Source organism: Carlito syrichta, unplaced genomic scaffold, assembly GCF_000164805.1.
Source record: "Carlito syrichta isolate Samal-C Ts95f unplaced genomic scaffold, Tarsius_syrichta-2.0.1 Scaffold305170, whole genome shotgun sequence".
Lineage (NCBI taxonomy): Eukaryota > Metazoa > Chordata > Mammalia > Primates > Tarsiidae > Carlito > Carlito syrichta.
In genome coordinates this window covers 468118-482729 of record NW_007249266.1, presented here as the reverse complement: position 1 = coordinate 482729, position 14612 = coordinate 468118, and the positions used below count along the sequence as shown (strand labels likewise).

The following is a 14612-nucleotide window of genomic DNA, read 5'->3' as shown; positions in this document are numbered from 1 at the left end:
GAGAAAGAAAATGAGAAAGAAAAGCATAGTCACTGGATAGTGTTTATTCCAGGACTGAGACTAAATTACAAACAGTCAAAGAACATCAGACATAGCTTTCAATAAAGTTAAGGGAAATTCAATAAACCCAATCTGCAAACCATGACAGCCTCAAAGGCTTCAGATGCCTCAAAGGCTGTTACTATGGGGGTGGGGGAGGGAGAAGCCCCATTTGTATCTACATACTTATAAATGATGATGTGTAAGATCTCCTTTAATAAAAGGGTCACTGAGGGGTAAAAAGTTACTAAAGTAAGGAAGGTACTACTAGACTAGAGGAAATACCTCTTGACCAGCCATCTACCTCTGTTGTGATTCCAACATGTCTAAGAAATCTTTGGGTTATTAATTCCACTTTCCAAATGTCCAGAAGCCAGGAAAGGGCTACCTCAGACAGCGACCTTCCAATTGCTTGAAAAGTGTATCCCACTGCCAATTTTTTTAAAGATACTTTCTCACTCTGTTGCCTAGACTGCAATACAATGGCACAATCACAGCTCACTGCAACCTCAGCCTCCTGGGCTCGTGATCCTCCTGCCTCAGCCTCCGGAGTAGCTGGGACTACAGACACATGCCACCACCACACCTGGCTATTTTATATTTTTTGTAGAGTTGGAGGTCTCTCTATGTTGCTCAGGCTGATCCCAAACTCCTGGTCTCAAAAATTCTCCCACCTCAGCCTCCCAAAGTGCTGGAATTATAGGTGTGAGCCACCATACCCAGCAATGCACATTTTTTTAAGTGGTACCATATCTTACACCTTGGCCTTATGTGAGTCTAATCAGTAACTGAGAACCTCATCAGTTCTGAATAAACTGACAAAATCAAATGATGGGATTTATAAAGCTAAAGAATAGGCTCTAAAATACATTATCCTCAGAATAGTACTACCTTGCAAACTTGGCCTGACGGCTTGTTGGTCTTCCTCCGGAGTTGCAAGAGTAAGGATAGCATGAGGAAATGGATGTGAGTGTAAAGTATAAAACAGTGGTATAAAGAACTAACTATACTTAAGTATTTGTCCCAGATGTCTGGACCTTGGATGGACTATCAGGCTACCCTTACTTCAAGATATAAAGGGATTTAGTCTCTTCAAACAAAATTTGGGTTAAATATTATACCCATGAGAAACCTAAAGTCAGATTTCTAAGCTACTTATCAAAAAACCTGATAGCTACATCCAGACTCACGATTAATATTTTATTACCTGCCGACTGATTATTAACTGACCCAGGTCTCAATTTTAGTAAAAGAAAAACTGTTTTAGTCAATGTGATAGGCAGAATTCTAAGATGACCCCAAATGACCTTTGCTCTGTGATTATGATATCACTCCCATTATTGTTCCATTACCTAGCAAAGGGATTTTGAAGGCATATTTTAGGTTACTAATCAGGTGACTTTGAGTTAATCAAAAGATTACCTGGATGGGTCTAACCTAATTACATAAGCCCTTCAAATATGGGTCGAGCTGGCAGAGAGACACATTCTTGCTGTCCTGAAAGAAAGCAACATGCCTATGGAGACGCATGGCAAGAACTGCTGGCTGCCAGTGGGCAAAGAAAGTGGTCTCAACAGTCAACAAGAAAAGAGAACTTCAGCCCTAGAATCAGAATGGACTGAATTCTACCACAACCACATGAGTGTGAAAGAAGACCCTGAGCTCCAGATGAAATCGCAGCCTGAACAGTTTGATTTTATTTAGTGTTGCAAGGCTCTAAGTGGAGAACCCAGTCACACCATGCCAGTCTTTTGACCTACAGAACTGTAAAGTAATAGCAGGGCTATTAGACACTAAAGTTATAATAACTTGTTATGCAACATTAGAAAAATAATAGTCACCTTTAGGAATAAAAGCCTTGAATGCCTTGTCCCTGTAGCATGACTTTTCATTATCCATTAAGACTACTCAGATGTCACCTTGACCCACTCCAGAAATGCCTTTCTTTGTGCCACAACACCCTGTACATACCATCATCACACTGAAAGTACTTGTCTCTCAACCCCATGGTCCAGGGACTACAGCTATCTACCCTTCAAGGTAAATGCAAAATCCAGCGTAACACCTTGCAAGCACTAGTAAATAAATGAATGCTCTCCAATTACAAATGCCTTCAAATACTTTATCGCTTTTGATCCTCACAGACAACCTGAAAGGTAAGTAGGACAGATATTATCACTCCCACTTTCCCAATGAGAACATAAGAAGCTCAGAATGCTTACATGGCTTGCCCAGGTTGCATACTACAAGATCTGGGTTAGCACATAGGTCTTCTGATTCCCTCCTCCCTTCACCAGTATTCTTTGGATCACTGTTTCTTAGACTTTTTTCTCTGGGACATCAACTAAAAATAATAATAATATCACCCAATTCACACAGAGACATCTCTAAAACAAGTTTTACAGAACAACCTTGAGCTTTATGACATGAGATACTGCACTTTCTAACCTAATTTAGTTTTTCATTTAAAAAAAAGTTGCTCCCAATCCACTAACTTATTTCACAACCAACTTTCACCACAACTACTTTTACAATATCAAGTTATCTCTGTAAGAACAATGCTCATAACATGGCTACCAACTTTTAAATCTAGAATACATCACATATACATATTGAATGTATCTTTTTGTTGTTGTTGTTGTTGTTGTTGTTTGAGTCAGGGTATCATTCTGTCTCAACGATAGGCTGGAGTGCAGTGGCACTAACACAGCTTACCATAGCCTCAACCTCCTGGGCTCAGACAAGGTGGGACTACAGGCGCTCGCCACCACATCTGGTCAATTTTCTGATTTTTGTAGAGACAAGGTATCGCTTTGTTGCCCAGGCTGCTCTCAAATTCCTGGGCTCAAGCAATCCTGGCTTCTGCCTCCTAGAATGCTGAAATTCCAGGTGTGAGCCCACGCCCAGCCTAATAAATCTTAATTAAAACAGAAAATAGGAATTACAAAAGACAAACCCCAAGTTGAACAACAAAATCTAAAGATTTTTGTGTCTGTAACTTTCTGAAATCAATTAACCGCTTCCAGTTTTCTGAGATATAAGGAAATGGAAAATAATTTAACATTTTCTAGGTCAGTTGTCACTCCTGTCACATGCTACTTATAGCATATGTTATAACCTATATGCTACTACAAACTAGATTTCTATTTATTAGAATTGTAAGCAAAATAAGCATGAAGAAGTTCTAAATGAGGGACTTCTTAAAGTTTTCTTATGAACAACTTATATTAGTGATGGAGGGTGAAGTTGGCACTTAACATTTTTGGTTGCTGATATGCCTTTTGACAAATTTCCCAGTTTTCATGTTATGCCTCCTATAGAAGAGATGTTACTCTTGCACAAGCATAATAAAAATCTGGCTCATAGGTGTGGGACTCTTTCTCCCTCCCACACATATGAATAATCAGTCACGACAGGGACATAACCACTGAATTCTCATCATAGCACTGATGAAAGTCACTGCCAAATCAATTTGCTATCCTAGCTCTAAAAGAATGGTCAAAGTAACTTGGAGCTAATTCTTCACATAAAACATTTAAATTTTAGGTTACCAAAATTATGATATCATCATATCCTTAATAAAACAACTTTTGATCTTTTTTGTTTTGTTTTGAGTTGAGTCTCACTCTGTCACCCAGGCTGGAGTGCAGTGGCATACTCACAGCCACTCCAGTGTCGACCTGCTGGGCTCCGGCAATCCTCCAGCCTCAGCCTTCCAAGTAGCCGGAACTACAGGTGCGCGCTACCACTCCCAGTTAATTTTTAATTTATTGTAGAGACGAGGTCTTGCCAAGTTGCCCGGGCTGGTCTTGAACCCATAGGCTCAGGCAATCCACTCACCTTGGACTCCCAAAGTGCTGGGATTACAGGCTGAGTCACCGAGCCCAGCCCACCTTCTGATCTTAATGTTCTCTCTGGGAGTTATGCTTTCCTCAATTTCAAGACTGAAACTATTTAGTAAACTTGGACTAACAATAAGTCTATGTCCCTTCAGAAAGGAATCCTTCCCTGCTATCTGTGGAATTGTTTGCTGAGGTTTTTTGTTGTCGTTGTTGATTGTTTAATTTCTACCAAGTAAAATATTATTTTGGGCCTTACTCCAAAAAAAATGACCATCTTGGACCTGAGGAAAATAAAATAAAAATTATGACCTCTGCAGGTTTAAGGAGGGGTCCATATGTTTCTTCTTTTTTAGTTTTTTTTATTGTGGTCAAATATACATAAACATAAATTTTACCGACTTTTTAAATCCCCCTACTTCACTCAAATTTGCCATTTAAAATGTTGGTTTTTTTTTTAGTTGGAGTCTCACTTTGTAGCCCAGGTTGGAGTGCAGTGGCACATTCACGGTCACTGCAGCCTTGACATGCTGGGCTCAGGCTACACTTCTGCCTCAGCCTTCCAAGTAGCTGGAACCACAAGCATGTGCCACCATACCCAGCTAATTTTTTGATTTATTGTAGAGACAAGGTCTCACCATGTTGCTCAGGCTGGTCTTTAACCCCTGAGCTCAGGCAATCCTCTCATCTCCACCTCCCAAAGTGCTGAGATTACAAGCGTGAGCCACCATGCCCTGCAAATGTACCATTTAAAAATAGTTTTAGGTTGACCGTTCAGTGGCATGAAGCACATTCACACTGAACCATCCATCTCCAGAACTTTTTCACCTTCCCAAAATGAATCTCTGTCCCCACTAGACAACAACTCCCCAATCTCTCCTCTCTCCAGTCCCTTGCAACCACCATTTTATTGGTAATTTGACTCTATGAATTTGACTACTCTAAGTATCTAATTTAAGTAGAATCATTTAATATTTGCCCTTTTGTATCTGAACTTCTTATAACTTTTAAGTTTTAGAAATATTTGAAATAGGCTGAAAATGTTTTAAAATATTTTTCTTCACGTACTACATATATCCCAAGAAATTAAATGTCTATTTTTTAATGTTTATTTAATTGAGTTCATTCTGTAAGGAATTTAAAAATCTAAAATAGATATGTGGTGTTAAAATACAATATTAACTTTGATTTGAAGCTTTTTAGCTTTATTTTGAATTAATACAAGTTATAACTGGAGTTGAGCAAATGATTACTTAAAATAACATCCACTAAGGAAAAACTCAAATAATCTTAGCATCAACCAAATAGAAGCAACTGGAGATTATTAGAAGGCTATTTTGTTTTTGCTGAATGCTTCCAAAACCTTAAGGAACTCTATACGATATCACTATTACTGTACTAGAAAATTTTGCAAATATTGTCACACAAATGATTCACTCATCCCAGAATTATCCACCCCTGACATCTCACTCTACTTGAAACAAGTTATCAAGGCAATCTCACCTATGGAAAACAAACCAAGAACCAGGAGGCATACACAAAAAAACTCAAAATAAATGTCTCAAAATTTGTGTTAATACACTAAAATGTACTAAAGAATTTCTAAGGTACTTGCACTATTTTACACAAAACTTTAGAAATCTATGTATGTTTTTTCTAAGCCCACAACAGTTCAAATGGAGAAGAAAGATACATGGCAGATAGCAAGGGAGGTTATAAAATAACTCTAAAAAGCAGACCACAAACAAATAAATAAATTTTCTTAAGTGGGTAAAAGCAACTGCCTTTCATACCTCATTAAGTCCTTGAGGGCATGGTGCCTTCACAAAATAATTTATACTCAAAAATGATAACCCTGAGCCATCAAGTTATTATATAAAATGAAGATCCTTTGCAAGGATACACTTAATCTGTTGTAAAGGAATGTCATCAAAAAAAGCTTTTGTTTTGTTTTTAATTCATGCAGAAAAGAAATCCTTAACTCTGAAAACAATAATCTAGAACTTCTCATTCCTGAAGGGTAATGAATTGCAGAAGATCTGGAACCAGAAGAGAATCAAGTTTCCACCAACAGTTAGCTAATTACTCATGATTTACTTTTGAATTCTGGATAAATATACATATTATCCAAAAGGATTGTTTTTGTACATAATGATTTTATTTTATCCAGATGTACTGTCTTACCAGAGGTATGAAACTATAGATACTGAAAACTTTTATACCTTAGCTTGTGACTAATTGTTTATCATTATTACTAAGAACAACTTCTTTGTTAATGCACAAAAGCAATTCATCTTCATAAAGAAAAACCAAATATTACAAGAAAAAGCATACTCAACAACTCACTAGCACCTTAGAACATCCCTTCTTCAACTATTTTCACTATGTGTTTATATAAATACACATATAAATATTCTTTCCCACAAAACCAGGATCACATTTTACATGCTGCCTTTAATCTGTCTTTTAACACAAATATCTTTCTGTGTTAATACTTTTCTGTGAATTCTCACACTAGCTGTGTAACACTAGGCAGTTACTTAATCTCTGAGTTTCACTCTTTCATCTATAAAAGAAGAATTAATAATATATACCCCACAGGTTGATGTGAGATTAAATAATCTGTGTAAAATACTCAAAATGCCTGGCACATAGTAAGGACCACATGTAGATAATAACTGACTGACTGATACAACTTACTCATCCAATTGTCTACTACTGAATATTTTTAGCTAATGTTTAACCTATTAAAGTAATGTTGAAATGAAAATCCATGTAACTAAATCTTTAATACATCCTGAATTTTCCTAGAATAAATTTCTAGAAATGGAACCCTCGTTCAATGGCATTTTATACATTTCCAAATGTAAGTTCCCTACACTCACCAACATGCCCGTTTTCCCACACTCCTCATCTTTACCGCACTTTTAAGGTTTCTCTTTGTTTCTTAAGTGACAGTGTTTTGTAAAGTTTATAAAGATTGCAGTAGATGGGATGAAAAGTACAGTCTTTACTATTTAAATTTTAATCACTATTTACATTTTACTTGAAAGAACAGGCATGCTTTCAGTGTAACGCTCTGATGTTTTTCTCAACTGTTTTACATAAGTTTTAAATTTAAAGGGCACAACTTCAATTTATCTTTTCGGAATAAACCCAATGCAACAGTTGTTTAAAAGATAACTGTTATATTTTTAAAAAATTAGAAATAACTCCAAACGAGTCAAAACTCAGCCCTTGATGCAACCACAGGCAAAGCCCAGAAACCCGAAAATTAAAAGAGGGAATTTCTCAATCTATTGAGACTCAAGGAAGCTGGGAAGAAAATGAAGCAGAAGCCCATTTCATCTTCTGACCACATAAGGTTTTCATCTTCGCTGTTGTAAACCTTATGCGGTCAGAACCGAAACACCTTCAGGAAGCGCTTAGGAGTCTGTTTCTTTAAATTATCACTACTAACACGCCCCCTTTTCCCTGGAAAACAAACGCAACCGTGTTCGCTGAGCAGCAAGCCTACAGAAGCAGCAGAAGCGGGCAACCCCCTCGGATCCCCTCCCACTGTGGGAGGTTTTCTGGCCTCTCAATAAATACTGCTTTCCAAAAAAAAAGCAGCAGGAGCAGCAGCAGCAGCGGGGTGACAAGCATGGGGGCCGGGCCTCGCAGAGTCGGCCCCTCCGCCCGTCTGGGATCAACCGAGTTATGCGAAGTGACTAACTCGTGACAGCCTCGGGCGCTGGACGGCGGCCACGCCGCCGCCACTTCCAGGTCCCACCGCTCAAGCAGCATGACCCGGGATGGCTCCATCCCCGGCCCTCACCCCGGACCAGAGTTTGGAATTAAGGGACTTCGGTCGCGGGTCAGTCCTGCGGGATCCCGGTCGTTCCAAACTCAATCTCACGGTGGGCGTGGACGAGGGGACAGCTCGATCACAAGAGACTCGGGTTGTTCCACCTCGTCCTCGCCCCCGTGTTGGGGACTCGTAGGGGTGGGAGAGCCTCAAATATGGGCCAGAAATGAAGCAAGTTAGGTGACCCTCACACTCATCCTCACGCCGGGGTCAGGCATTAAGGGAAAACTCTAACAGAGTGGGGATGTCACGATGGGCCTGGCCACCCCCATGCACTCATGACTGGATGCAGTTTTTGGGGTGAGAGAATTCGGGTCAGGAGTTACGGAGGACCTGGGCTGCCCTAAGCTCATTTCCGGCCCTGAGTTTAGGAAGAGTGCTCGGTTAGAGGTCAGAGGTCGAGCCCGGGCGGGTTCAAGGGGTGCCGGGAACTAGGGGAAGAGAGCGGCGGCCATCGTACCTGAGTAGGAGCCAGAGCCTGCTGGAGCTGCTGCTGCTCCTCGCTGATCTTCTGCTTCAGTTTCTTGAACATGGCGCGGCGCGGGGTCCTGAGTGTGAATGAAAACCTGAGGGGCGAGGGCCCGGGGAGTCCCGGCCGCGGCGGCGACGGCGGCTGTAGTCTCTACAACAGCGGTAGCGGGGGCCGGGCCTTACCACCTTCTCCTGGAGCTTGCCGGCGAATCGGGACACTCGTCCTGCGGGTGTAGGCGTCGCCGCCGCCGCGTCTCTTTCTTCCGGGTGCCACAGGCTGGCCTCGGCCCCCCATCCAGGCCCGGCGGCGGCGGCGGCGGCGGCGGCGGCGACGACAACGGCAGCAGGTGAACGGTGAGCCCAGGGCGCCTGCGCGGCTTACGTGGAGCTCACCGAGGGCGCCCTACGGAGCGCCGTAGGGGACAAGCATCACGTCAGCGCCGGCACATGCGCGCTCCGGCTGGCGCGCCCTAAATCGGGACAGCGAGGGAAAACGCTAGGTTCCAGACTGCCTAAACCCGTGGCGGGTGGAGATTCCCCTTGCGGCTCAGAGCCGGAGAGAGGGCTGGTGTGAGCGAGACACTGACTCTCACCTGGACTCTGAAATCAGGCGGAGAGACTGCTGCTTCTATGGAGAGCAGCAGGGCAGACTGACAGACCACAGCATAGAGCTCAGAGACAGGATGGGAAAAGAGAGAATCCAGGGAGCCTGACGTGGACTCCGAAAGATACTTTTTTTTTTTTTTTCTGAGTCGGAGTCTCACTCTGTCGCCCAGATTGGAATGCAGTGGCACGATCACGGTAGCCTCGACCTACTGGGCTTAGGCGATCTTTCCGCCTCAGCCTTCCAAGTAGCTGGAACTAGGGGCACGCGCCACCACGCCAGGCTTTTTTTTTTTTTTAATTGTAGAGACGAGGTCTTACCAGGTTCCCCAGACTGGTCTCAAACCTCTGGGCTCAGGCCGTCCTCTCGCCTCGGCCTCCCAAAGTGCTGGAATTACAGGTGTGTGCCACCGTGCCCAGCGCAAAGGACACTTTTGATCAGTAGCTGTAGTTAGGATTCTATGTCTTTAGTGCCTACTATTCCTCACTGCCACCTAGAGTGTCCCTCTTCCCTTCCCTGGACTCTTAGAGGGGTCAGGAAGTCTCTGATACTGAGGCAGATTATTTTAGCATAGGTTAGACATACATAGGTCAGTTTCTTATAGACAGTTTTAAAATAGAGAAGCATTCAGGCATCTTTCTTATCAGTACACGACCTTCACCTGACCAACCAGGCACACCAGACCTAACCACTTTGCAGACTGGAATGTGGTTTTACCAGTGCAGCAAATCACAGAAACAATAGGGAATTACCCAAAACACAGACATGATTTTTTTTAAAGCCCCAATCTAATTAGGTGATACCTTTAATTCTTTAGAAAGTCCTTGTGACCTTAGAAAGTTGAGAGATGGTAATCAACACTAGGGTCCAGATACCTGCCTATACTGGCCTCTGAAATTCCTTTCAGTGGTCACCAAAAGACCCACAGAGTGTTGTTGCCCTGCAAGGATACCACACCCAGCAATGAAACCACAAAAAATTCCAAATGTTTCAGGCCAGTACTGTAAGATCTCAACTATCTGGTCACCTGCCTTTATTCTTTCATTCACCAAAACCATGTATTTTCATGTATTTATTCAAAAGCCTTTCTTTATCTTTCTAAGTGCTGGGCACCTGGGGATGTTAAAAGAACTTACAACCTAGTGGAAGACAGATTCCTAAAGGGTCCTCACACCTGTAATCATCCTAAGAGTTTGGGGGACTTTTTTGTTTGTTTTTAAGTCAGGGACTCACTCTGTGGTCCAGGCCAGAGTGCAGTGGCATGATCACAGCTCACTACAGGCTTGACCGCCTGGGCCAGGTGATCCTTCCACCTCAACCTTCCGAGTACCTGGGAGCATGTCACCATGCCCAGAGGCTAATTTTTTAAGGTCTCACACCATGATGCCCAGGCTAGTCTAGAAATCCTGAGCTCAAGAAATTCTCCCGGCCTCCCAAAGTGCTGAGATTACAGGCGTGAGTCACTGCGCCCAGCCCATCCTAAGAGATTGTAGTGTTTACGTATCTAATTCATCCAACACCCTGAAGTTTGACCGTCTGTGAATCTCAGCAGCCTACTCTTGCATGTTATCCTTTGGTATAATTTAACTCTGCTTACATTGCCTCAGGTATCAGAACCTGGACAGAGTATATACTGATGTTCACATTTTAGGAATTTTTTAAATCAGATTTTCTTTTTTTTTTTTTTTTCAGTCAGAGTCTCACTCTGTCACCCATGCTGGAGTGCAGTGGCATGCTCATGGCCACCACAGCCTCGACCTGCTGGGCTCAGGTGATCCTTCTGCCTCAGCCTTCCAGATAGCTGGAACTACAGGCATGCACCACTATGCCCAGCTAATTTTTTTTATTATTATTGTAGAGATGAGGTCTCGCCAAGTTGCCCAGATTTGAACTGGATTTTCACTCTGTCACTCTGTCAGCCTCCCAAGTAGCTTGAACTACAGGCACACGCCAGGCTAATTTTTTGATTTATTGTAGAGACAAGATCTCGCCATGTTGCCCAGGCTGGTCTACCAGTGGTAATAGGTGCAAGCTGCTGTCAGGGTATCATATTCTGATCTCTAAGTGTATTAGAGCCAAAGTGGGAACTGAACACAGCCTTAAAACCTCATGCCTTATAGTAAACATTTATAAACATTTTTATAATTACCAAGCGAGTTTCTCTTTTTTTTTTCAGGAGTATTTGTCTTTCAACAGACTAAATTTCACTAGTCCTTAAGCTGCTCCCAACTCCAGATGCCCAGTATGCATCCTTACCCCAACATTAACAATTACGCGTCACAGGGCTGGTTCAACATCTGCAAGATCATAAATGTAGTTCAATACATCAACAGATGTAAAAGTAAGAACCACATGGTTGCATCATTAGATGCAGAAAAGGTTTTGGACAAAATCCAGCATCACTTCTTGATAAAAGCCCTTGACCACCTAAGCCTGGAGGGAACATACCTCAAAATAGTAGGAACCATCTACAATAAACCCACAGCCAACATATTGCAAATGGACAGAAATTGGAAGCATTTCCCCTGAAAACCGGAACTAAACAAGGCTGCCCACTGTCACCTCTCCTGTTCAATATATTGTCGGAAGTCCTAACAAGAACAAATAAGAGAAGGAAACCATGGTTATCCAAATAGGAAAAGAGGTAGTTAAGTTAATCCTCTTTTCTTGAACCTGTGGGCTCAGGCAATCCTCTCACCTTGGCCTCCCAAAGTGCTGGGATTATAGGCGTGAGTCCCTGCGCCCAGCCTAAGTTATCCCTCTTTTCCGAGGAAATAATCCTATACCTTGAAAACCCGACCAGGACTTAATGGCATCTTCCCAACCAGAGGAGTGAAAGAACTTTATAATGAAAACTACAAAACAGTGCTCAAAGAAATCAAAGAAGACACAAACAAATGGAAAAATATTCCATGCTCATGGATTGGAAGTATCAATATTGTTAAGATGTCCATCCTACCCAAGGCAATCTACAGATTCAATGCAATATCCATTAAATTACCAACATAATTCTTCTCAGATTGGGAAATGACAATATAGAAATTCATGTGGAAACATAAATGACCATATAGCCAAAACAATCCTTAGCAAAAGAACAAAGTGGGAGGCATCACACTTCCAGTCTTTAAACTTTATTATATGACTATAATAATCAAAACAGCCTGGAATTGGTACAAGAACAGACATTAGACCAGTGGAACAGAATTGAGATTCCAGAAGCAAAACCTCAATTTCTCAACCAACTCATCTTTGACAAAGCCTCCACCAGCAATTACTGGGGAGAGGAGAACCTATTCAGTAAATGGTGCTGGGAAAACTGACTGATCACATGCTGAAGAATGAAACAAGACCCCTTCCTATAACCATACACACAAAAAAACTCTAAATGGATCAAAGACCTAAATGTAAAACCTCAAACTATAAGAACCTTAAAAAACACAGGAGACACCCTTACAGAAATTGGAATAGGCAACCAATTCCTGATCAAAAAGCCAGTAGCATATGCCTTAAGAGATAAGATTGACAAGTGGGACCTCATCAAACCAAAAAGCTTCTGCAAAGCAAAAGATACCATCAAGAGAATGGGGAGACAGCCCACGGAATGGGAAAAAATATCTGCCAACGGTATATCTGACAAAAGCCTAACATCCAAGATCTATAAGGAACTCAAATGTGCCATAAGGAAAAAACAAACAGCCCTATTAAGAACTGGGCAGGCCAGGCTTGGTGGCTCAGTCTGTTACCCCAGCACTTTGGGAGGCCAAGGCAAATGGATTGCCCGAGCCTGTGGGTTCGAGACCAGCCCTGGCAACTTGGCAAAACCTCATCTCTACAATAAATCAAAAATTAGCTGGGAGTGGTAGCACACTTGTAGGTTCTGCTACTTGGATGGCTGAGATGGAAGGATTACCGGAACCCAGCAGGTCGATGCTGGGTTGGCTGTGAGCGTGCCACTGCACTCTAGCCTGGGTGACAGAGTGAGACTCCAACTCAAAAAAAAAAAGTTAGCAAAAGATACTAGGCGTGGTGGCTCATGCCTGTACACCCAGCACTTTGAGAGGCAGAGTCAAGAGGATTGCCTGAGTCCAGGGGTTCAATACCATCCTGGGCAACTTGGCGAGACCTCGTCTCTACAATACATCAAAAAATTAGCTGGGCATGGTGCTGCTCTCCTGTGGTTCTAGCTACTTGGAAGACTGCGGTGGAAGGATCACCTGAGCCCAGCAGGTTGAAGCTGCAGTGTCCTTGAGCATGCCACTGCACTCCAGGCTGCATGACAGTGAGACTCCAATCTAAAAAAAAAAGTGGGTAAAAGATATGAATAGACACTTCTCTAAAGACATACAAACAACCAACAGATACATGAAAAAATGATCAGCCTTGCTAATCAAAGAAATGCAAATCAAAACCACACGAGATACCACCAAACTCCAGTCTGGTTGACCATCACTAATAACTTAAAAAAAAACAACAGATGCAGGAGAGGATGTGGAGAAAGGGGAATTCTTCCACTGTTGGTAGGAGTGTAAACTAGTACAACCTCTGTGGAAAACAGTGATGATTTCTTTAAAAATCTTAAATTCGACCTTCCATATAGCCCAGCAATCTCCCTTCTGAGAATATACCTGGAGGAACTCAAATCATTCTACATAAAAGATAACTGTGCACACATGTTTATTGCAGTGCTATTCACAATAGCAAAAACATGGAACCAACCATGCTGCCCACTGAAAGTGGACTGATTAAAAAAATTTGTTACATATACATGATGGAATATTACACAGTCATAAAGAAGGACAAAATTGTGGACTTTGCAGTGACTTGGATGGATTTAGAGTCTATTATACTCAGTGATCTGTCACAGAAGCAAAGAACTATCACATGCTCTCACTTATAAGTGGATCCTGATCATTGATCATAATACTACATGAAAGAGATTGGCAGTAGTGGATCACTGCTGGGTGGTGGGGAGAGGAAGCATAACATTAATAAGGCTACCTGATCCCAAACCAGGTGAAGTGAGGCTCAACTGGAGGCCCAAATTTCACCCGTACAATGACCATTTATGTACCAATCCTGTAGTGTAAACCACATTTTAAAAATAAATAAATAGTTTGAGACCCACCTGGGCAACTTGGTGAGACCTCATCTCTACGATAAAAAATCAAAAATTAGCCGGGCGTGGTAGCGCGCACCTGTAGTTGCAGCTACTTGGAAGGCTGAGGCAGAAGGAATGCCGGAGCCCAGCCGGTCGAGGCTGCGATGGCCAGGAGTGGCCACTGCACTCTAGTCTTGGTGACCGAGTGAGACTCCAACTCAAAAAAAAAAAAAAAACATAAAAATAAATAAATAAACAATTATGTATCAAAGTTTGTCAATCTTATACATATGTATATACACATATTTATATGTATGTGTGTGTATATATATATATATTTGCCCCATCAAAACAAACCATATAAGTAACAAACAAATGAATAAGAAGAGATCCTGGATGTCACTTAGAGAAAGACAAAGATTAGAAGAAGGCTAATTATATGGAAAAAGGCTAGCCTTGCTAGGACACAAGAAGAGGGGATAAGATTGAAACCCTTCATCACATTTAACACAATGATGTTGAAATGTTAAGCCCCCTCACAGTTAGCGCCATGCTGCTTCAGATATCTACAAATTAACATTCTCTCATTGCCTGTTCTTAACTGCACCTAGAAGTTACTCTGAGTTCTTCAGCTGCTGTGTGTTGTGCCAGACTCCTAAAGACTCCAAAAAGGAAGGCACTTTGTCAGAGAGGAGGAAGAAATGAACCAGAGAC

General features: G+C 42.0%; 1 protein-coding gene across 4 annotated transcripts in view; it reads right to left on the bottom strand.

The window, feature by feature from the left end:
- The window catches only part of GOLGA4 (golgin A4), a 117547-nt gene extending 108922 nt beyond the window's left edge, over nt 1-8625 (bottom strand). For 2 of the 4 annotated variants that reach the window (XM_021714041.1, XM_021714042.1), the window contains exon 1: nt 8186-8625. In XM_021714041.1, coding sequence (XP_021569716.1) covers nt 8186-8257 — 72 coding nt within the window. In that variant the 5' untranslated portion in view covers nt 8258-8625. The remainder of the gene's footprint in view (nt 1-8185) is intronic. The other 2 variants (XM_008061267.2, XM_021714040.1) reach the window with 2 other exon arrangements.
- Between the last annotated feature and the right edge of the window lie 5987 nt (nt 8626-14612).